The sequence below is a fragment of the Stegodyphus dumicola genome, chromosome 9 (assembly GCF_044657685.1).
Source record: "Stegodyphus dumicola isolate Sdum_Otavi_A_Nest chromosome 9, ASM4465768v1".
In the NCBI taxonomy this organism is placed as follows: Eukaryota; Metazoa; Arthropoda; class Arachnida; order Araneae; family Eresidae; genus Stegodyphus; species Stegodyphus dumicola.
In genome coordinates, this window is record NC_140776.1 from 121777836 (window position 1) to 121803210 (window position 25375).

General features: G+C 31.9%; 1 protein-coding gene across 2 annotated transcripts in view; it reads left to right on the top strand.

Moving 5' to 3' along the window:
* LOC118183191 (mitogen-activated protein kinase kinase kinase 20-like) overlaps positions 1 to 25375 on the top strand; it is a 123256-nt gene that overhangs the window by 60255 nt on the left and 37626 nt on the right. For both annotated transcript variants that reach the window (XM_085824032.1, XM_085824033.1), the window contains 3 exons: positions 7249 to 7303; positions 14059 to 14110; positions 19308 to 19443. In XM_085824032.1, coding sequence (XP_085680158.1) covers positions 7249 to 7303; positions 14059 to 14110; positions 19308 to 19443 — 243 coding nt within the window. The remainder of the gene's footprint in view (positions 1 to 7248; positions 7304 to 14058; positions 14111 to 19307; positions 19444 to 25375) is intronic.

A 25375-nucleotide genomic window follows, 5' to 3' on the forward strand; every position in this document is an offset into this window, starting at 1 on the left:
AAGTCAGAGAGCTTGGCTGTGAAATCTTTCAAGTGAATTGATCACTTAATTAAATGCTGCTGTGAGGGGCTTTCGGCAGAAAGTAATTAAGAGATGAGATAGAATGTAGGAGCTGTATGTCAAATCAAGAGTGGTTCTAGAACAACCCCATTTAGATCCAGCAATTCTCTTCATTAAAGTTAGCCTCTTAGTAGTGCATTCTAAAATCATTTCAACATACTCTTTTTAAGTCAATTTTTGGTCAGAAATGACACCTAAGTATTGAAAGCTGTTGGTTCCATGTACTGGTGAACCCTGATATAAAATGCCTAAGTTCAAAAGCTGGTAAAAGAAAATGTTTGATACACAGTCTTCTCTAAATTAACCTCCATATTATGAGTATAGGATCAGTCTTCTAACATCTTTAGGGCCTGATTTAGAATTAACTCTTGATTGTTCCTATGTATGACGTTTTGGAGTCTCAGAAGACTACGTACAATAAACTTTTAATACCCTTTTCTTTCCAATTTCAGTTATGAGACTGTTTATATATATGCACACTAGTAGACACTGAAGACAACTAGTAACAGCTTCCTGTAGGCAATATCTCACACAGTGTTGAAAAACCTCAGAACAGTGTGAATTGATATAATGCCTAAATTCATAAGAAATTCTGCATGAATTGCATCTTCACCTGGTGATTTATTTGATTTTAAATGACTCAATGCCACACTGAGTTCATCCATGGTGACTGGAGTACTAAATAAGGGAAGGAAATTTTACGATTGTGAAGAATTATTATGAATGGATCTAATACTTGCTTTAACGAATTTTGTCTGCTTTCTACAGAAATCAGATTTGTGTTGTATGTTAGAGAAATGTCACACAAATGCATTTGCTATTGTTTTACTTGAAGTAATAGACATTCTATTCTCATTAAGAATGCTTTTTTTTAAATGGTCTAGAATTTTCATTTTTAATTTTTTGAAGAAAATTGTATGTTCTTTTCCCTTCCTTTTAGATTTTTTTCGTATAAATAAAGTTATCAAATGATGTTCTTTTCTCTGAGAGAACAGTCTCCATAAACAAAGCAACTTGTTTTCGCCAAGCCTAAATGGCAGATGGACATTGAATTAATTCTGCTTTTCTTTTTAGCTTATTTCATTTATTTTTCATCATTGGAAGTTTATCAGACCAGAAGCACCTGTAGCTTTTAATCTACACTCTTAGAATAAATTTCTGCTTGTACAAAAAAGTATCCTGCTTGTAATAAATTTAAAAAGCTTCATTATATGCGTGGCATATTACTATTTTCCAAAAGGTTATGCGAATTTACCTTGCTACTACTGCTATGGGTAAGGTACACTGCTCAAAAAGAAAAAAAAAAAAAAAAAAGGTGCGGCAGTGCTATATCTCTCGTTTTACTGGGCCGATTGACAAAATTCAAACTGTGTTTTTCATGTCTCAAAAACGCAACTTAGGATATATATTATATTTATATATAGCACTATTCTAACATAGGTATTTTGACACAAAATCGGACTTTTACTGAAATAACATACCAATTGTTTTCCATATTTCGGTTCTGCAACTCAAATTAGGCCAAACTACCAAGTTTTGTAAAAATTGCACAAGTAGATTTTAAAATATTAGCTCTCAAAATTTTAGCTCCTCAAAGTTAATTGAATTTGGCAAATATTTATTAATATCTCTTTTTTATTAAACTTTTTTTATTTTTCCTTCCACATTTCGAAATTAAGTTCATTCCAAATAAAATTTACCCATTTTTTGTGTTTTATTTTTTAAATTTCTATTTTTAAATATTTTTTTATAAATTGTTCGAAAAAATTTTGAATTATAACCTATAAAATTTTTATGATCATCTTAAAGTAGGTGTATTTTTAAGCATACCTGCAAAAAATTAGACTTTTTTATTTAAAATTTTCTAAGATATACACGAATTTACATATTTTCGCGTTTTGAAATTTGGCATCTTTTTTTTTTTGAGCGATATAACGCCAAATGTGATTTATGGATTTTTGCTACAGTGAATTGCCACAGCTATTTTTAACCTTAAATTTCAGGTAAAATTTTATGGAGAATTAATTTTATGAAATTTTTTCCCTTAATGATGCATAATAAATATTTATTAATACTATATGAAAAGCTATTTTTTTTTTAAATTATAGATCATATTATTCAATTTTTTAACTTTTTTTTTTAAAATTTCTCTTTCTTCCTTTTTAAAAAAAAATATTTGTAAGAATAAATTTTTATCTTCGGCGTTTTATCATCTGCTACTTTACTTTAACTTCGTTTAAATCGAATTGTCTAAAACTGAGAACTTCGTTTGATGTTTATTTGAATTTTACAAAAATATTTTATGACATTAACTGCATAATTTATTTCTAAACAAGCTGTTGCTTATGAAGTGGCTGAAAGAGTGGCTGATACTATCATCCATATTTTTAAAGCACAGTATGTTTTTTATAGAAACATGAGTTAGAATAATCATTTTTATAAAAGTCAAATTATGATATAAACATACAACCCTCTAGAGACTGAATTAATGGAAGTTCAATGGTTATGTAGAAATGATCTGCAGCTATTTAATGGCCAGATAAGTCAGCATGTTCTGTGGACAAGTAAGAATAATTATATAAACGACACCCAGCATTCTGGATTCTATTAACAACGAGGGTGTGATGTTTATTAAAAGAATTTAAGAAGTTTTTAAACATAAAAAATCAACTCATTTTTTATCCTAAAATGTATTATGCGTAGCGTATTTTCATTATAGCCTTAAAATTCTAATTTAGAATGTAATTGTCAAGAACTGAATTTTAATCATCAGTAATATAATAAGCAATTATTACGGTTATTAATAAATCCTTCTTATAAAGTAATTGCAAATATTTCAAAAAACTTTCTGTCTGAATGCAAATATTTATAATTTTATATTCATCAAGATTGCATCATGATATTATATATTTACACTTCAATTCTTACCGTCAGCTCTAGTAGAAGTTACAAATCAATTATATTTAATTAAAGAATGACCATCTAAGTTTAGAAACAGTGTACTGAGACAGCAATGCAATTATTGGCACCGTATCTTTCATGTTACTCCCAATTGGCAAGCTATATGATTTTTAATGAGTATTCAGGTTTTGCTAGTAACTTCACTTGGAAATCACGCTTAAACTAGGTTAGTTGGTTTTTTGAACATAGAAAGAACATGGGAGCTATTTGGTTAAGACGCTTTCCTAGAAAACTATGAAAACCAACCATGCAGCCTGGGTTAGACTTCGCAATAAACAATTAGTATTTAACAATCTCCAAATGCTAGACAACTGGTGAGGCTCCAATTAAATCTTCAATTTAATATTTTATTTGTAAATATTTAAAATATTGCTGTATTCTTAGACACAAAAAGCAGAATTTAAGTTTTGTTAATTCGTTAGTAAACTACCAAGCCGTTGTGCAAATGAATATTCAATTTCTTTTGCAATAATTGTATTCACTTAATATTCTTAGAATATGAGCTAAAGAAGGAATGTTCTTGGAAGATTAAAGAAGTGTTTAAATCCAGTGATATTAGGTTTGTCTTACAAGCTCAGAATCAAAAACGATACTGCAATTGCCCGAGTAGTTGACTTGTAAATGACTGTGAATTAAGCAGATGACTTTTAATCTTATGTTATTCAGTCAGAAAACGTATTTCAAATGTTTTGTATTGCATGACAATGTATCTTTTCATTATTCAATAACCAATTGGAGAACCGCTTGTATTCCAAAAATAAGTATGTGTACTCAATCGTCCTGCATGTTCTTCAAATTTGTCTTCTTGTGATTTTTTTTCTTTCCCAAAAATTAAAGTTGCCTCTCAAAGGAAAGTTTTTTGCCATTGAAGAGACAAAATTAATATGACATCTACTTTTAGAGGCATGTCAAAAACAGATCTCTACAAACCTTCTCTTCCATTACATGTTGTGCAGTCAGACAAAATTTACATCAGCGTAAATTCTATAATCTATTTTTATTACACTCTGATTACTTTATTAACATACAGTGAATATATACTAAATCTTTTACTTTAGCTTAAGTAATTCGGAATTTTTAACGGAATTGTTGTCGGAACTAGGACTTAGAAGATAAGTCAAATTGAATATTTCGATAATCCAATAAATTCAAGGTCGAAGTTTCAATATTTTATTTTTGGAGGAAGGGAAAATTTTTTCAGTTTTGGTCCATTATCCTAAGTAGATTTACTTTGATTCTTTATTTTTTCCATAAAAGCGGAAATCTTCGCATAAGCGGAAATGCATGGTATACATATAACACATAGCTTCAAATTAAAATTTAATAATATACAGGGTGGTTATAATAAAAGTTCCACTTTGAAACGGTCATAAAAGGAAAAATACTGGATCAAACATAATCAAACTTGGTAACCATGTAAAGGAAGTCAGGGGAATTTATTTTCCGCGATAAAAGAAAGTTCGAAACTTCACCACCAGGGGGAAATGGCATTGAATGCAATATTGTTAAACGAAATATGGGTCGGAATCTAATTTAACCTTTTGTTACATGGGTTTAATATGTTGTATACCCTTAAGAAACTTTGAAATAAGCAAATTACCATTTAAAGGCATTAAATTTGATAAAAGTGCGCCATCTGTGTAAGGGAGAAATTTGTCCTTGAAAACCACGAATTAGCGATTAGAAAATGTGAGATCGCAAATCCCTCACACAAGTGCGAATTTATAATATTTTTTAAGCCTGAATTCGGTCCTAAAACATGAAGATACTGATTCAAACCCTTTCAATCGAATTGGGCTAAAGAAATCCCTCATGTTATCTACCTAGTTCAGTTCCATTTTCTCTGAATAGCAGTCGATAGCTGGACCACTGTTATTGCAGCTCGCATAGAGTCAATGTTAAAATGTTTGTGATACATGAACTGCAGTAAGTGGCATTTTAGATACTAGATGTTGATTTGCGTAGTTACCGCAAATCAGGGCTATCTGCCTGAAAAGAAGGATGCCTTTGTGAAGAAATTTGTAAGTGAAACCAGTTGGAATGCATGTTACACATGACAAAATCCATGAAAACACCCATGCAACTAGCCCGTTTACTGGTATTCGAAACCCGGAGTGAACTACCAGTGTTCAGCGACTTTACCACTTGGCCGTTTGTGGGCCTTTATGAAATGGAAGGCAACTTTATTTAAAATGATTGTCAGAAATACCAAGATGTTTTGAAAAGTTGGATGCTTTTTAATATACTTGCAGAATGCCTAAAGAAAAAGAGCAAGAATGAAGCAGAATGCCTGAAGAAAAAGAGAAGAAAAAATAAATTTTTGCATAAAATTTAGTATTTGTACTTTTTTAAAATTTAAAACTTTTTAATCTTATGATATTTGATTCTTGCAATTTCAAAAGTAAAATATTTGACTAAAATATGAATAGCATTTTAAGAAACCAAATGTAGGATAAATTTGTGTAAAGCAACAGCACAATGATAAAACTGTTTAAAGCAGTGTATGCAAGTCATCCTAAGTTTAAATGTTGGTTATACATCTCTCTTATTTATATATATCTTTTCTGAACAGAACATTGAAAGGCATATTAAGTGTGCTTTACTGTATTTTCTCTTTTAATATATGCAGTTTTCAAATGCATCGTAGTCTGGGTTACAAATTATCCTTCCGAAAGAAACACAATTCAAATAAATAAAATCAAATTCTGGAAAATTTATATTAATAAATATATTTAAAATGCTCAGTTTGAATGAATAAATAGAAAATTTTAAAATAATTATCTGAAGGGACAATGCAACACTAACAATTAAAATAAAAGTCTAAAAATTAAAAAAATTACCTAAAATAGTAACTATGACTAAAAATATAGTATAAAGAAAACTATTTGAAAAAAATAAAATAAAAGATGCACCTTTGATTTAAACTACGCAGTTCGAATGAGTAAATAGAAATTTTTAAAATAGTTATTCGAAAGAATCTATGCAATGTAAACAATTAAAATAAATTCAAAAAAGAAAAAAATTTATTAAATTAATAACAATTATAATTAAAAATGTAAGATAAAGAACATTATTTGAAAGAAGGAAATATTGATTCTTTTTTTCCTGCTTACGCACAATTGTGTAAAAATGGAAATGAAAATAGGTTGCCACATATTAAGAAGTTCGCCAAGTGAACTAATTTTGGCGCAAACTGAATAAAAATCGCCAACATAAAATGTTGAATTTCTCTGTAAATTTTGCGCCAAATTTTACAAAATTTAATATTTAGGCGTAATTTGAGTTGTAGAATCGAAATATGTAAAAAAATTGGTATGTTATTTCAGAAAAAGTCCGATTTTGTGTCAAAATACCTATGTTAGAATAGTGCTATATATAAATCTAATATTTATCCTATGTCGCGCTTTCGAGACATGAAAAACACAGTTTGAATTTTGTCAATCGGCCCAGTAGAATGGGAGATATAGAACTGTCCCATTTTTTTTTGTTTGAGCAGTGTACTTTCATTGGATTCTCTCAACAGTAAAATGTATGATTCACATTTAGCAGTGAGAATGAATTGCAAGATTAGTAATATTAATCTATTTTTATTGAATTATTCTGATACTATAAATTAGTTCAGATTCTAAAATGTTTGCAACAGTTTGGAAGTATGTTTTTGCATTTCTTATTTTTTTATCTATCACACTTGTAAATTTAAAATATCATTGATACTATTAAAAGTACTATTACTGTCTTTCAAATCAAATCGAAATCCATTTAATTTATTACAGAAAAGCGATTGCAAATTAATTTCCTTTTTAGTCTTGTGTATACTTTTTAAAGGGAAATTTAGGTGTGAATTATTTCTTTAAATTGGTTTCTTTTATTTAATTAAAGGCAAAGGGTATTCAAATAGCAGCTGAATTTTTAAATAGGACTCTACCACTTTGTTTCAGTAAACTTAATGTAATGTCAGTGCATCATTCCTCAGTGAAGTGTTTATTTTCTTTGCAAAATTAAAAAAATATGCTAATTTAAGCAATCTCACTAGTTTTATGTTGTGCATTTGAAGCAACTGAATTCTGCGTTTAATTTCTTCATTTTATTACAGATAATTTCATCTGAACACACCTGAACCCTTCAGTATTTTTTTATATCAGAAATTGATTGAGTTTTATAAAATGATAAAGTAATGATTCTCATTTTATGATTGTCTGCTTAGTCATATGTTTATTTTTCATCTAGGAAAGACCTTCTTTTGCCCAAATCTTGAAAGTGCTAAGCTCTATGCAAGATGATGGTATTTATCACTTCCTACTTTAATACTTAAATTTTGAATATTTTATTTATTATATGTGTTTTATATGTTTATTTTGACAGTTTCATGTAAAGTTATTGCCTGATTGAGAAATGTTGGTTATTAAAACTGGTTTGAATGATAGAAATGTGTTCTGCAGCTTGCTCAAAATATACTGGTATTTGTTTGAATAGTATGTTAATGAGCTCAATATAAGCACCACTGGTAGTCTGGAAGATTTCTTGACACAAGGGCCAATTGAAAAGTTTTGATTTTGCCTTTCTTTCTTCATATTATACATGGCAATTCCTGTACTGGGTTTCATGAAGATTATACATGGATGTACAGACGTGCCTCAGTATATATCCTCTTTGAAATGCATCCTGTTTGAACATAAAAATTTTTGTTTGGTGTATGATACAGTCAAAAGTCGTTAATTCGACACCCATAATCCGGAATGATCTATAATCCGGACCTCAAAGCTACAAACTTTCTGCGCATGCGTCGTGTTGACGCATGCGTGTAAGACCTTTACCGCTACGAATTTGCGTGTGCGCGTGCGCAAAATACGTTTATGAATGCGCGTTTAATGTATAACGGACGGGATAAGCTAAGCTAAAATTATCTAATTATCTATCTTAGTTAATGTTGCAGATTGCGTTGTTCCTTAATCTTCGAATTGGATCCGGATTATTATTTTTTGCAGACTGTTAGAGCAATTTTATAAAAGTAAGCTTAAACTTTCGATTTTGTCAAATAGAATTTCCGATATATATTTACTAATATGTAAAGGATATACAAAGCGAAAGTATCTTTCGGAGTCCATTAAACAAAAAGTGGAATTGCTGCAAAAAAATGGATAAAGGCATATATTTTGTTAACTAAACTTTAACGCTTGTTTATCTAAACTTTAACGTTTGTTTATCTAAACTTTGTTTATCTTTAACGCGGCAGCGGCGTGCAATGAATTCGCTATCCTTATCTTAAGGGCAGATGTTTTTATTTTATTTGGCTTATAATTGCTTACTCAATGTAGTATTTCATCTCGATGTACTTCATCTTTGATATGATTTAAATCAAATGCCTCGTCATTATAATTCGCTTCCGATAGCGAAGAAAGTGACAGAGGTTATTGAAAACGAAAAAATTTCGATTGACAAATTAGTCGGTATTCTCGACACAGCAATTATAGGACGTGAACAGCGGAACTTTGTAACTGAACAAGAAATTATGTCTGTTTACAGAATTAAAGAGAATGTATTATCACATAAAAAACGAATCAACTTAAACAACTTACATTGAAAGAAATGTTTAATAAAGTAAACAAATAAATATTAAGCTTTTTTTTTGTAAATTTTGATACCCTTTAGATCATAATTGTTCTTTATTTCGTAAATTACGGTTTTATATTTTTAATTTTATAATTTCTGCATGCCATTTTACCAGATTTAAACTGATGATCTATAATCCGGAATCGCCGAAGTCCCGACGAGTCCGGATTAACGACTTTTGACTGTATTTGTTTTGAATATGACTTCAATTCAATGAGTCACAATTGTGTGCACCATACTTGTTCATCTCTTTCAAGAGAGTGCTATGTCTGCCCATGAATATCATGTTATACCTTCATACCTATACTACTTGGTAAACAACCTGCGCTGTAACTCTGAACTTTTATGTGATTAATTAATTAATTATTATTATTATTTCTTAAATTCATTAACAGTGAATTTTAGGAAAGTTAATGAGAAGAGTCAAGCAATGAAGAAAATGGTTAGGATCACCATTGAGTTGAAAAAAGAGATTGATAAAAAGTGTGAAAATGGCACACACTTTCGAGACTTGGTTGTTGCGCATTGTATGCTGAGTACGATGGTGTCTATAAGTATGCCAAACAATAGAGTAGTAAGTTGGCTTGTAGAGTCATTAGGATGTTTTTGGAGGCCAGAGAGATGAAAAATTAACAACGCCTTTGCCGGGAATCGAACCACAGACCTCTGGAATACCAGCCCAGCGTGCTACCGTTACACCAGGAAGGCACGCTAGGGAAGTGGGAGAAATACCTTATATACTCCCCTTTTTAAAGGGCGACTAGGGTTTTGGGGGACCTAGTTGCCAAATCCTGGGTGCAGAGAATCATCATCCACAACCCTTTTAGTTCGGGCACTTCTTGTCATTAGGATTTTTTTGGAGACTGGAGAGATGAAAAATTAACAACACCTTCGCTGGGAATCGAACCACAGACCTCTGGAATACCGGCCCAGCATGCTACCGTTACACCATGAAGGCACACTAGGGAAGTGGGAGGAATACCTTATAGGCTAATGTTATAAAGATTACCAAACAAAGATCAGAGATGTTAGAGCATGGCGAAAAATTGCTTTTGATCTGGATAGCAGAAAAACATCAGTGCTTCATTTACATACAATATATATTTCACCCATTGCATTTGTATTTTAGAACTAAAAAGTATTATAATAATGACAATAGCATTTTTTTAGGAGAGTGGATTTTCCCTTTATTTTTATATATTATTTTTGGAAAAGTGCATTTGATATACATCCAAGGATCTGAAATGAATGACTGACATATATTGGGGTACCACTAGTAACCAGCGATTGAACTTGTACGTCAAGTTTATGTGATGCATAGCATGACTAATGGACATGGCACTAATATGCAACTCTTTAGCAAGCTCTCGAGTGGTTGCATATTGATGTTCTTCCACAAGTTCTCACAGGCAGACCTCATCAGCATCAGTAGGCTGGCCAGAGCACTCTGCTTCTTGAATGTCATAGTCCTTGTTTTTTAATTTTCAATACCAAACCTTAATAGTCTCGTATGATACAACATTAATAGCTAAAGTTGTGCACATGATTTGGTGACATTCTGTAGCTGACTTGTTGCAACAGAACTGAAAGTAAGTGATGGTTCTAATATGGTAGCATGCTAGTTCCATTTCAGACACCTTGTACTTATTGATAATGATACTTTTTTTACATATTTCACAACACATTGCTCTGAACCAAGTCTCTTTCTTTCAAATGCCAAAAATCATTTGACAGAATATGATTAAACATGCCAATGTGAACTCTGTGCAGATGATATTTGTGGTGGTGATAAATTTTCATTAAAGCCTGATATAGTATGAATATTGTAATGAACTGTTTAGTCATGCATTAGAACTTCATCAGTTATGGATATCAGTACACAGTTATGAATAAACAGTGGATTTATGTAAATAGAATGTACCATTTCTGTAGAGCCAAGAAGATAAGATCAGGTTTAATGAAGAAACAAAACATTTCCCTCTTAGATAGTGCCTATCTGATTGGTGCAGCTGTGGTGTTGGCTGCACTATTTCAGTTCAATCTGTCAACACTAGAATATGTAGCACATAGGCTAGACAATGAAAAAATTCTGGGTATTAATTGCATTGTCAAGGCAACTGATTCTTTCATATAAGGAAGTAAAAAATACCATGCTTACAGTACTAAATAGGATGTTACAAAACAGGATGGATAGGATGTCATTTATAAAATGCCATACAAAATGTGATTCAATGTAAAGGACTTGAATTTTGGGGGAAAAATAAAAAAATACAGGCAGTAGTAGGATCTTATTAGAAATAAGAGAACCAGTTTTACTATCATTTTTCAATCAACCTACATTTATAGATGTTACCATGTCCATAGCTGCCAACTATCCCAGTTCTACTCTGCAATCCAGTTTTTCCACATCACCTGATCTCCTGGTAAATCTCTGGATCTTTTTTTTTTTTTTTTTTTTTTTTTTTTTGTAAATTGTTTGCCTTTAACTAGGTAAAAATACAAAAGAACATATTTCTCAGCAATAAATTAAATGTAGTAAATAAATGAAATTTAAAGTTTTTGAATTGTGCTTTGTTAAATTTAAATATCAGCTAACCAAAAAGATTTCTGCAGATTTTCAATGTTCTTTGTTGCAATATCCGATATGATAAAATACACGTGGTCGATACATATGCATGAGCAATAAACATTAGACAATTTATAGGTAATGCTTGCTGTCTGGATATTTCGAAGAATTAGTTCTCATTGTAGGAAGAATGTTTTAGTTTTTTCCTTTGTGAACATTACTGTTATTTAAGTGTCTGTGAACAATATTGTTGATGTAAAAATTCCATTCTCTTCATAGTGATTTTCAGTTTAATTTTTCATATTAAATTATATTTGATTTGAATTCTCTTAATCTGCTGTAGGTATTCGTAGAATTTTATATGAAGTTTCAACTTGTGTGTAATCACTAATATTTGCATTTAACTTGTTTGACATCAATGTATGGTACATTACTTAGTTTATTTATACAATAATTTGTACATTAATTGTTAATTTTATTTTCGTCTTATTTAAAACTACTTTGATAAATTAAAGCTTTCCTTTCCTTTTTGAGGAAATTATAAAGTATAAGCAAATTATAAAATGAAATCAGCTAAAAGAACATAAAATTTAAAATATCCTATTAATAAAATATAACTATTAATTGTCTTTTATAAATTTTAAATTTATTATAATAAATTTTTATTAATTAATAGAATTGAGAATAATTTAGGTAATCTAATAATAATTAAATATTAATATATTTACATTAGAATCATATAAATAATTGGATAATCTGAGTTGTAAATTTATTATAAAGTGAATTTAAGACAATAGGGAATTCTTATGAAATGCCTCCTGAAAATTGCTGATTTTCATATTTCAAGATTGGTTTTTATATTTCATGCATATATGGCATATTAACTATGCATTTAAAGTTTAACAGAAGAATTAACCATAGTTACGTCTCATGGCAGAATTATTTGTTGTTTACATATTCATGGTTCAAGAAACTTGGCACAAGAAATTCTTCTTCAAATAATGCCCAGTCTGAAACATATCAATGTGTCAAAGAGTCATCACTCAGATTTCTTTTATTTGAGGAGTGATGAAAAATGTAATTATGCCAAAATTTTAATTTGTCATTATTGTGCTTATGGCAGAAAAAGAAGCATGTGCATGTGAAGGTACATGAGAGATTCACTTTTGAATTGCTTCTTTCTTTTTTGTTCAATAAAAACTCACGGTTCTCAACTTTTCAGTACAGGTGCTTAATTTTAACAAAGAAAGGGAAAGTTGTAATTAAAGAGAAAAATTTGGAAATTTGTATGCTGTGGGTGATAGTTGTGTATATGAATGCATATCTTTTTGAATATATTTTGAAGCTATAGTGATTTTAAAGCTGTGGTCGAAATTATGTGCTGTGGTTTGGAGCTAGTGAAGCATTTGGAATAAACTTGAAGGATCTATATTTGAAGGATTCCCAATCAAAATCAGTGTTCCTCATTAACATTTGATTGGCCATTATGTTTAAGGAATTTCCTACCTATACCAGGAGTTCCCAACTCTATGCTCGTGGTCACCATGGCCCCCACCGATCGTTTAACATGTACCTGCTGCTGTGTAAGCACATTTATGTGCATCTATTATTAACTCTATCCAACTACAAATTCACCTAAAGTAAATGGTATTCACCTTCCAGCAGATATTCTAGAATGTGCTCTTAGGGAGAAAAAGGTTGAGGACCTCTGTCCTATATCCTTAAACTTATAAATAGAATTTTAATACCTGTAATATCTGGGGGTGATCTTTCTTATTTTTAAATTACTGAACTGTAATTATTGCATTTATTTCATGATCTACACAATTCTGAGCTTTTTTATTTTCAACCCCTTATCCTTCCTCTATGTATTGGGTTGAAAAATAAGTAATGGCCGTTTTTTTTTTTTTAATTAAAATTTTTTTTTAACAAAACAGAAAACAATAAATTAGTCAATACTATCAGAGTTTTTGGACTTTCCCCATAGACCCAAGATGTCAAACTATAGTCATTTGGCTACAACCCATTCGTTTGGCTAATTCTTGAGTGGTTTGACGTGCATCTTTGTGCAGAAGTTGATTCAAAAACTTTATCAAGCTCATTTGGTCCTCTGGAAAGAGCAGCATCTTCGAGTTCAAAATTTCCATTTTTGAATTAGGCAAACCAATTTCTTGCAGTTTGTTCAGACATTGCAATTTCTCCATACACTTCACAAATCTCTCAGGCAGCTTCTGCAGCATTGGCACCTCGATTAAATGCAAAAAGAAGAAGGTGTTGAAAATGTTTATTTTTGTCAACCTGACTCCATTTTAATGATCTGAAAAATAATAAAAATTAGTTCAGACAAAAAAATCAAGTATGCCATCTTGTAAAGGGGAAAATTCTCTTTCGAAAAACACATTATGCCAATGCATTTTATTTTTACTGCATAATTTTAAACACAACATAAACGGCCATTACTTATGTTTCAACATAATATATAGCTGCTATTTTGATTTCTTGTCTGCAGCCTTATGTAGATTGCTAAATACAAGTGTTAACAGAAAATATAAAAACTAGGTGCATGTTCCTGTTTCTCAACATACCTTATTTCTATCTCGCTCAGTTATTGATAAATCATTTTTGTTAATTGAGAAAAGTCTCAATAAGAATAGCCTGTTTTATGCCATTTTAATTTTAATCTTTAGCAACTTCTGTAAACCCATGCAAGCAAAAAAATTACATCTCATAAATATCAGCTTTTTTTTGCAATAGCCAGTAATTTAAAATGATTATGTGTTCAAATAATTTTCCTCAGTGTGAAATTTAAATAACAGTTTTTTTTTCATTTTATAAATCTATTCTAAATTTGTATTTAATAGTTGCCTTTTGTGATGAACTGTCAGTGTATCTTAGTCAAAAAAGTGTTTGGAGGTAAGTGTTATATTTTATATTTTGAAAAATTTCAAATATAGTGATTAATCAATGAAATAAATGTGCCTTAAAATCAATTTAATACATTTTTGTTGATTCAGCTTACTCTTTTTAGGTTAAAATATTTATATTATTCACTTGGCTTATGTATTTGATGAAAAGTCTGAGAATAAACTCAGGATATACATTGGAATATCTTAAAGCAAAAATTAACATGAAGTTATTTATATTTTATGCTTTAAATAGTTAGAATCAAGAAAAGTGTTTGTTAAGCATAAACCGTTTCTGTTCTAATATATCTGGTTGTAATAAAAGTTTTCCTCGAAAAGGTCTTCTTAATAAAGTTAGGGGGGGGGGGAAAACATGAAAGCAGTACCTTTAGTGCGGATCGTAATCACTACCCAAATATATGATTTTCTGCCAATGTTTTAGTAATATTTAAAAGATTTCAGCCCAGAAACTTTGTGGCCATGAGTCAAAATTAAACCAACCTCATTTCGCACATCATGTGCAGAATGCAAAATAGCACTAGCAAGATGCAGCTGCAGGTGGGAAAAAAGAAGTCTGGAGCAGTGATGTTAAGGCTGTATGGTGGATATTGCAAAAGATCTCATTCAAGTCCATACAGAGTCCATCCAGTGAATGCAGACACATGTTGTCTTGCATTGTCTTGATGGAACATTACTTTTTTGTGCTGGAACTCAGTCTGATTTTTCCTTGATAGCAGTGTCAACATGGACTAACATCCCACTGCACACCTTACTGTCAAGACTTTTACCTTTTTCCAAATACTCTTTGGAGATAATACCATGGGAAACCCACCAGATAAAAAGCATGATCTTTTTATTAGTCAAATTGTGCTTTGGTATGTTTCTGGCAGTCTTACTGGGTGCAGACCAATCCCTTTTCAGCCTGTGCTGTTGAAATTAAATCCACTTTCATTCTGAAGTGACGATCCGTTCCAGAATTATGTTCTTGCTTTGATATTTGAGCAGATTAGTGCAGGCCTGACCATGTCTGTCTTTATCTGCTTGAGTTAGCTAATGCGGCACCCAGTGATTAAATTTTTATGTCAAGTTTATGTGATGCATAGCATGACTAATGGACATGGCACTATCGTCTAACTCCTTAGCAAGCTCTCATGTGGTTGCATACTGATCTTCTTGCGCAAGTTCTCGCAGGTGGGCCTCAGCAACATGAGTAGGCCACCCAGAGCGCTCTGCTTCTTGAATATCATAGTCCTTGTTTTTACTTCTTGAATATCATAGTCCTTGTTTTTACTTCTTGAATGAGGGTTTTAATCTGGTAGTGTGATAGCTCCGTTTTAGACACCTTGTACTTAATAATATTTTTTACAAATTTCACAACACAATGTCTGTTTCATTCAAATGCCAAATATCGTTTGACAAAATATGATTAAACACGCCAATGTGAACTGTTTGCACAGATGATATTTGCAATGCAGAAAACTTTTGTTAAAACACATTATCAAACTAAAAAAATTCATTCATGAAAGCTACGACGGAATACGAATCATTAAAGACATGGTTCTCGATTTTGGTCTATTCAGACTTTCTAATTGTCTGACTCAACGCAAAATTTATTTTTATAGAAAGTCAATTTTCTGTATCCGCAGTTTGACAGTATTCGATTCTCAAGAATCATCAACGATTGTAAAGTTTACTTCCCAGCTGTAGACACCATACCAATAGTTGCATTTAAATATCAAAGGACCTTAAGCAACTTGCTAACTAACCACCATGAAATAGATGAGACAGCAGAATGACATTGTAAGTCACTAATTTACAGTATTTACGTAGATTCTAATCACCAGCACATAATTATTGGCAACCTCAATATCATACAAAACCATCAACTAAAAACACTAATGAGTTATGGTGCAAAATTTAGACCAGTCAGAAACAAAATTAAAAATTACTGTTGCAAGACTTTCGAAAACAACATCAACGAATTTATAGTTAAAGCAAGCTATCAACTGAATTTACCTATAGATACGTTTTTAAAATGGAAAGATAAAATTCTTCAACGCATATCCACCGAAATCAATCACCTCAAGTTTAAAAGTACATTGAATTGGTCGCAACTTACATCAGATATTAAAAAATTAAAAAACTTTTTACTATTACAAAAATAGATAAAACAAATAATAACTTCAGCATTATATGAAAACAATTCACGCAGAAATTATTCATAAAGAACTTTTCAACGCAACTACTTATCAATTAGCCAACCTTACAGAAACATCTATAATAAACATAATTAAAACTTTTAGTAAAAAACTAAGTATTACTTTAAATATAAGCTACAACAGATTTACTAACCTATATGCTCTTCCCAAATTCCATAAAACCCATTAAAATTCAGATTTATAGCAAATGGAAATAATAATTACAAGAAAAATGTAGACTATTATTTTTCAATTCAAATTAAAAATATCTGTAAATTTATTTTCAACGATTGTAACATTAATCATAACTATTGCTGGATCATCCATAATAACACTTCTGTCATTAACACCATTCAAACATTAACATACAGAACATTAACTGCTATGGCTTTGAAAACTTATATACCTCACTTCCTTACAAACTTATATATGATGGTATATTCATAGGTGAGACACACACACATGCATTAGAAATTAGACAATTTGTAGGTAATACTTGCTGTCTGCGATTTTTCCAAGAGTTTTTATTATAGCAAGAATGCCTTGTTTTGTACTGTGAACAGTAGTATTTGTTTATTGTTATGAGTACAGAATTGGTGCAGACACAACTGGTGTTTGCTGTAATATATGAACTGCATTTGTAAACATTACAGCAATAAATTGCACTGCAGGAAGGTGATTTCAAAAATTTCATTCCAGTAATTCATCACTAGATGGTTCACCATTGTCTACAATTAATAATGAAATACCATTACCCATTAATGATGCTTATTTTAAATGCATCATAGAAAAGGATTCCTTTCTTACTTGTTTGAGAATTTTCCTATAATATAATGTAACTGTTGGAACTATCTCTTTGCATCTTCACCTATTGGAGAAAATGTGGAAGTTAAACAAACGAGTACTGCGGGAATTGATGGTAAATAACAAACTCAAAGACTTCATCTGTTCATCTCTCATCACAAAGAAGAAAGTTGTAGAATTTCTTGCTAATGTATGTTTAAACATGGTTCCTGCTTGCTGATATATGTTTAAACATGGTCCATCACTGCCTGTCGGCAGTGCTTCGTATTCTTCACATTGCAAGGTTTCCACTCATTTCAAAGAAGCTTAGAGTGTGTGGGTGGTGGATTATGCACTTTTTGAAGTTCTTTTCTCAAGGTTAAACCATTATAGCTAAGATCTATAATTGGCAATGTGGATGTGTAAAGCTTTCCTTCTTGCATCAGAAATACCCACACTATTAAACAGGAAGAAAAGGAGCCAAACCACACACAGAAAAAATGTACAGTTTCTGCTTTGGAATTATTGCAATATCTGCTTTGAACTTGCCAATTGATTATCATTATATTTGCTTTGAGAACTACATCCATACGAGATAGTTTTGTAATAATGCACAAATCTAATCACACATAGTCATGAACTTTTGCCTCATAAAATAGGATATTTGTTTTTTTAATTACGTTTCAGTGATTTTTCATATATGTTTTTAAAAAATTATGTTCCTGTGCTTTTTCTCCTAAAATATTAAATTTTACTCTTTATATAATTATAATAATATATGAATTGATTTCAGTGTGTTCTGTCTACCTTTTCATGAAACTCTTGTTTGCAGTCATTATGTTGATGTCAAATATTTCATGGTATATGCAGAGTGTTTCATATTGAATGTGACAAAAAGAATAGCATAGCATAAATTCTGTAATTGATATATTAAGCTGGAACAAATTAATTCTGAAACTACAATTACACAAGTTTTATCTGGCAACAGGGGGAAATGTTCTGGTTACGAAATAGTCGCTTATAGGATTGTTAATCAAAATGATGCCATCTATACAAGAGAAAGAATACTGTGTTTTGGAATATGCAAAAATACCTTCGTTTATCATCATTCAAAGACATTTTTGCACAAAACTTGGTAAAGAACCACTGCATCGTCATACATCAAACAGTGGACAAACAGTTTCAGGACAAAGACTGCTTGCGTAAGAAAATCAGCCTAGGATGAACAGCAGTCAAAACCGGACTGGTGGAAAAAATTTGTTAAAGGTTTTTATGAATTAACAGATGCATTTAATAACGTATGGTATCAGAGTGGTTGTTGCTTGAGTTGAAGGAAGCTATTCCTGGCTTCCTTCTGCACCAAGACGGTGCTCCACTACATTGACATAAAAAAATATGTCAGTACTTGGGAAGTAGTCTACTCCATCACTGGATTGGCCATGCTAGGTCAAGTAATTTGCTATTTCTATTTTAGCCACTGAGCTCCCCAGGTCTGACCCCTTGTTATTTTTGCATAAGGAGTGTTGTTAAAGACAAAGTGTTTGTGCTTTCATTTCCTCAGGACTTGTAGCAACTGAAGCAGTGGATAACTGAAGTTTTTGAATCATTAACAAAGGATATTCTATCATGAGTATGGCAGAACTAGAATACTGCATAGATATTTGCCACATCACCGGATGGGTACACATAGAAACTTGGATAACTGTACTTTCACTGTAAATTCGATTTATCAAAATGAAGTAATTACAGTACTCACAGGTATGCTTTATTGAATGGGGCAAAACAACCCTGTAACAACAACCTGTATTATCACTGCCTGTGAAAAAGTTATATCAATTGCCATTATGATTTCCTGAATAATTTTTTAAATTTGCAAATTTACAAAATATAAGTTCAAACCACTTAGTAAGTAATTAATATTTAATAAGAATTTTTCATTTATTGATTATGAAAGTCTTTTTGGTATATCATAATATCAGTTGTAATAAACTACTTAAAATTAATCTATATAAAAATAATATGCAAGGTAGTAATGATGTAATTAGTTTGAGTATGTCAATGTAAAGAGTTTATTTAAATATGCATTTTTCTGTATAAAACGTTTTTGCAAATTTGGTTAGAAATGTGATAATGCACATGTGCACATTGTGGTTTAATGTCACACTGTAAAATATCAATTGAGTTATTTTATTTAATTTCCAAATGGATTATATTTCATTTGATCAGGGAAGAAATAGAAGCAACTTTAGAACTAATGAAAAAAGCGGAGCATGATTTAAATCAAAAACAAAAACATCTAGAAGAATGGGAACTGAGACTTTTAGAGAAAGAAAAGAAACTTGAGCGAAAGAAAAAATGTATGGTAAGTAACTATTTGTAATATTTTCAGTGTTGTTATTTCTGTGACTTATTCTTTTGATCTAAACATAATCTAGATCAGGTCCATGGATTCATCATAGTTAAAAGGAAAGGTTGCTCTGTCACTAGGTAAGGCCTTAAGCTCCTTATAAGTGACAATATGAATATACCCAGTTCAATTCCAATTTTGATGGAGAACACCCATAAAAATGGATCCAAAAGTTTCTTATCCCTCATTCCCTATCACCAATCGCTAGAAAGGACTTCTGGCCTAATTGTTTATTTTATGTGCCTCATGCCAAAAAGAAATTTTATATTATTGTACAAATATCCATATTTTCTTTGGGTTCAAACATGGGTCACATTGTGTCAGCCAGCTCCCATACAATGCTGAACTGGGTGGCTTTTAATGTGGCAATAAATCTTTGCTCCCCCTCCAAAAGAAAAGTAAAATACCCATAAGGAATTATCTGACCAAGATCATATTTGGTACATCTGCATAACTGCCTGCTATCCTGATTTTTCATCACATCTCCTGATAGATCACAGAATGTTCTGGCTTTTCTATTTTTAGCTTTTGCTAAGAAAAATGTTTCTGAGCAATAAAAGAATTTTATTGAATAAATGAAACATAAATTGTGTCATTCCCCCACATCTTGTGATTTACAGCATAAATTTTCCTGTTGAATTTTATTTTATCTGACGTGTTTTAATCTTTTATAGGCATTTTCAGAAAATTTTATGACATGGTGCAAATCCCATTCCTTTCTAGTGATGTTGAACATAATTTTTCTTATTAAATTTTATTTGACCTGAAATGCCTTGATCTGCTGTAGACACTTTTAGATATTTTTATGAAAATTCAAACAATGTTTAATTAGTTAATATTTGTATTTAATTTGGTTTTGCACCAATAATTGATACATTACTTAATTTATTCTCACCATAGTATATACAATAAATATTAATTTTATTTTCATCATATTTAAAACTGTTTTCATAAATAAAAGAATCTCTTGCCTATTCAAGATGTTCTCAATATAAAACCAAAGAAAATTACAAGGAGAAATTAGCCAAAGGATATAAAATTCAAAATATCTAATTAAATATTGTTACGAATTTTATATATATCTAAATAATCTTAGTGAAATTATATGTGAAACTGTAGTATTTTTTTAATAATGTAACATGAAATGATTGAAAGAGATGAAGATCTGCCAGAAAAATAACATTACAAGGGCAAGACTATTAAACATTGAGGTAATCAATTGGCTATCTCGCTAATTTGATGACATATTGGCAAGCTGGTGAAGGTTTTGGTGACTAGTTTCTATTGTCAAATTTGGCGAGAAATCGTCCAAAAGTCACATGTCTTGGCCACATTTTGGTCCAGTCCCCGTATGACTGTTATGTATATTGTAAATGAATAATTGTAATTGATCCCTTTATGTAACTGTAACCGTATTCAGCCCTCATATGCATTTGAGTAATTTTGTGAGATGGTAGTTACTAGAGATTTTTCAGTGGCAGGGAAAAAAAACTATAGACTGGCTAGAGCATCAGTTTTTAGTTATTGTCTCAGTTTCAGCGTTGAATATTGAGAGATCTTTGTATGAGCTTCGCCTTTTAGATGCTTTTTACATTGTGCTTTGTTTAAATTTCTTAGTACTTTGAAATGTAACTACTGATTGTACTCTGTGATACTGAGAAAAGCTGTATGAATATTTTTCTGGATGGAAAGTTCCAGAATTGTAAAGTGTTTCTTTTGAGCAAATAAATTTTATCAAGCTATTATCAGTTTTGTTTGTATTCAATTTGCTACAAACCTTTACGCATGCAGCGATTTTTGGTAAGTGCTGGAACTGTGGTGGTGAAGGCCATGTACTAAGGAACTGCAGAACACCCTAAGGCATGGAAAATATGACTACTCCCTGGCAAGGACACAAAAACAAATTAGTAGCCATTTCATGGAATGAAGGTTTAAAGAAGCCCCATTTAAAAGTGCTTCAGATTTCTGCAGTGAGTGGCAGTAATGGACTCCTTATGTAAATGGCATTCCTAGCAAAATGTGACCATCAGTACAGGAGACAATGCTACAATCATGCAAAATGATTTGGCTGAACAACTGGATGGTAAACTTATCTGATGCCACCCTGTGTTGCCTTCCAAACTGTGTTCAAGGATAACATCAACATTGATGGAAAATTAAACACTAGCATTACATTTGCAAGTGATGCATACCATCACATGACATATGTAGTAGATATTATCAACACTTGCACACTCAGATTAGACTTTTTGAGGAAATATAATTTTTTCTGGGACTTTAATAAGCTACATTTTGCTTCTGAGGTCATAACCCGGTTTGGAATAAAAAATGAAGGAATTAAATTGTAGCTCAAGATAGCACAATACAGCAAGAACATAACTTTTATTTCCTGAATCCATGACTGAAAACATAAATTTTCAATACTGCATTATGGAATATCCTAGTGCTAGTACTCTTGGCACTCACTCTTTTACATATATATGACTGTCATCCTGGTGAGAGTTGCCTACATCAATGCTATAACAAAAGTCATTAGGATTATGTGAAATGGTTGCAGCGTGCACTTCAGTAACCTGCAATAGACCACAATCTCTGTGCGTCAGCGAGCCTAACATTAGAATTATTGCAGAAATCACAACTAAGTGATGAAGAGAGGAGTGCTGCAGAATGTATCATTCAAGAATTTTAAGAGGTTTCGTCCCACAGATCTTCTGGCATAGGTTGAACCAGTTTAGATCAGCATAGAATTGATAAAAGGTATCTGTGGAAAGAAGTAATTTTTTACTCTTGATTTAAAGAGTTGATAGTGCCAGGTAGAGATACACCATGGTGACCGAGAAAAGACAACATTTATTACTTGACAAGGACTTTGACAGTTTAAGGTAATGCTCCAGCAACTTTCAAATACCTTATAGAGGTCATGCTGAGAGAAGTCTTTCCTACGAACTTTGTCTGATATACCTGGATAGCATCATCATCATCATCATCATCAGGAACCTCTACAGGTGACGGAGGACGAGGACGCCTGATGTTTAACATAGGTAAACAGGCATATGCCCCGCGTCCTCCACTATCTAGTGGCAACAACTCCCTGGAGCCTCATCAGGCTGCCTCGGGAGTATATTTGGATCTTAATGAGAAAGTTACATGGCCATACAAGGGCGGTTGACATAGTCTACATTACGAGTGATGTGTATGACATTTGAAAGTTTTAGGATTACAGTGGTTACAGGAAATCTAGAAAAAAAAGGGGGGGTGGCATAACAATATAAGACATAATACACATAACAACATTGAATAACCTGAAACACATAACACCCATAACATTTAGACCATACAGTACACATAAAAACACTTAATACACAGAAGATACTCACAGACTACTAAGTAGAGTACTAATAATGCATTCATATGATGCTGTTAGAACATATAATGCTGGGCAGATGTGATACTACGTGATATATAAAAACGTGTAATAAAACTGGTAAGATCACAGGATGCAGAACAGAGATAAAGCTGTGATACTAGTGAAAACACATGGTGCATGCGAGATATAAAGCACGCGTGTAACATTGCCAGATATAAAGCACGCGTGTATACTAATTAAAACACATGATGCAGGGCAATTTTAAGACAGATAATAACATAAGTTGTAAATAATTATTAGCAATGAACTTTTGGTATTACATATGAAACAGATGGTAGTATATGAGTAATAATACTTATGGGGAGACAATTCATAGTGCATGAATCTAGGCTAACACATGATAAAAGTACATGATACAGAGCAAATATGTTAATAGTATATACACATTATAGAGAGCAAATATAGAGCTAATTAAAAGATATAATTCAGGGCAACTATAATACTGATAAAAACACATGACTTTGGGCAGATATGATGCTATTTAAAAGCACATGATGCAGGACAGAGATAATACGAATGAGAAACACATGATGCAGAACAGATAAATAGCATATTGGTACACATGGTACAGGACATATGTTATACTAATAGAAACTCATGATGCAAAGCAGATATAATACAAATGGGAGCATATGATACAAATAAATATTAGGGTGAACAGTTGGTGTTAGAACATATGATAGTATGTGTGTAGTAATATTTTAATGAGACAACTCATAGTGCAGGAGCCTAGGCGAACACATGATAGAAACACTTTATGCAGAGCAGGTATGATACTGATATATACACATGATGCAGAGCAAATATAGAGCTAATTAAAAAACGTGACACAGGGCAGATATGATGCTAATAGAGATACATGAAAATACATTATGCAGTGCAGTTTAAGTTCTAATGAACACGTATGATGCAGATCAGATATAAGAAAAAAAAATGCCACATGCCGCTGAGCAGGCAAAGTACGATTAAAATCATTTGATGCAGGACAGATATGATACTAATGAATATACATGATGCAGAACAGATAAATAGCTTATAGGCTTATATGGTACAGAGCATATGTTGTACTAATAGGAACGCATGATGTAAAGTAGATGTAATACAAATGAAAATATATAATGCAGATAAATATTTGGGGTAAACAGTTGGTGTTTCACAAAATGCATATGATAGTATATGTGTAAAGAAAGAAACTTATGATTAGACAATTCATAGTGCACGAACGTAGGCTGTCATACGATTGGAACACATAATGCAGTGCAAATATGATATTAATATATATACATGATGCAGAACAAATATAGAGCTAATTAAATGACATGGTGCTGAGCAGATGCAGTACAGGTGAAGAACGAGTAAATACACTTGGTACAGTGTAAATATGATGCCAATAAATACACATGGTGCAGAGATGATATGATACTAATAGCAAAGCAGATATAATACGAATAAAACACATTGTGCAAATAAATATTAAGGTAGACAAAGATACATATGCTAGTATATGAGTAATAAGTGTTAATAGAAACATATGATACAGAGGGCTGATATGATGCTAACAGGAAGACATGCTGCAGAGTAGTTATAATACTGACAAAAGCACATAATACTGTGCTTGTATAGAACTAATAGGGACACATGACAGCATTAAAGTTCATTAAATACTTGCTATTGTGCAAGAGTTCTCAAACCAGTTTAAGTTCTGTTTAGGTATTAGATATAAGGTATGCATGTGTAAATTGTAGTTTCCTGGCTAAATGCAGTGGAAAACCTTATGTTGATTAAATGGGCTGGCAGATATCCTGACCTAGTGCCGCGATAAATTTTATAATTTTATATATTGCATTAATGCTTCCCTTGTGCTTAATTATCAGTCAGTGGTAGGCAGTTATGTTGCTCGTGGGCATGAAAAGATGCATGGTATCTGTCAGAGGGCACCTGAATAGGTAGTGGTCTGGCGTTCCGTCTTCTCCACAGACGTCTGTATTTGATATCCCATGTCGATGAAAATAAGACGGAAACGGCCCGTGACCTGTTATGTAGTTTACCAAAGGAGCAGTGGCGATAAGGCGGTCAGTTGATACCTTTGAAATATGCTCATAGGTGTGCCTCCCTGTTTCCACATTAGTCCATTCTTCTTGCCATTGTCGTATTGCTTGTCCCTGCAAATGATGCTTTAGATAGGATGGTGGGGCAGGAATATTTATTTCCTGTGCATCGAGATTGCTTGCAGCATCCTTAGCCAAACGGTCAGCTGCTTCATTTCCCTGGTTGCCATCATGGGCTTTGACCCAGACCATGGTAATTTTAGTGTGACGATTATGCTGCAGGATGTTTTGCAAGTTAATGATGCTCGGCGATACATGGTGTTGATTCTCTATTGCATTTATTGCGGAAAGGCTGTCCGTGTAAATGGTAGCTGCCTGTATATTGTTATTGAGTATATGCTGTACCGCTGCT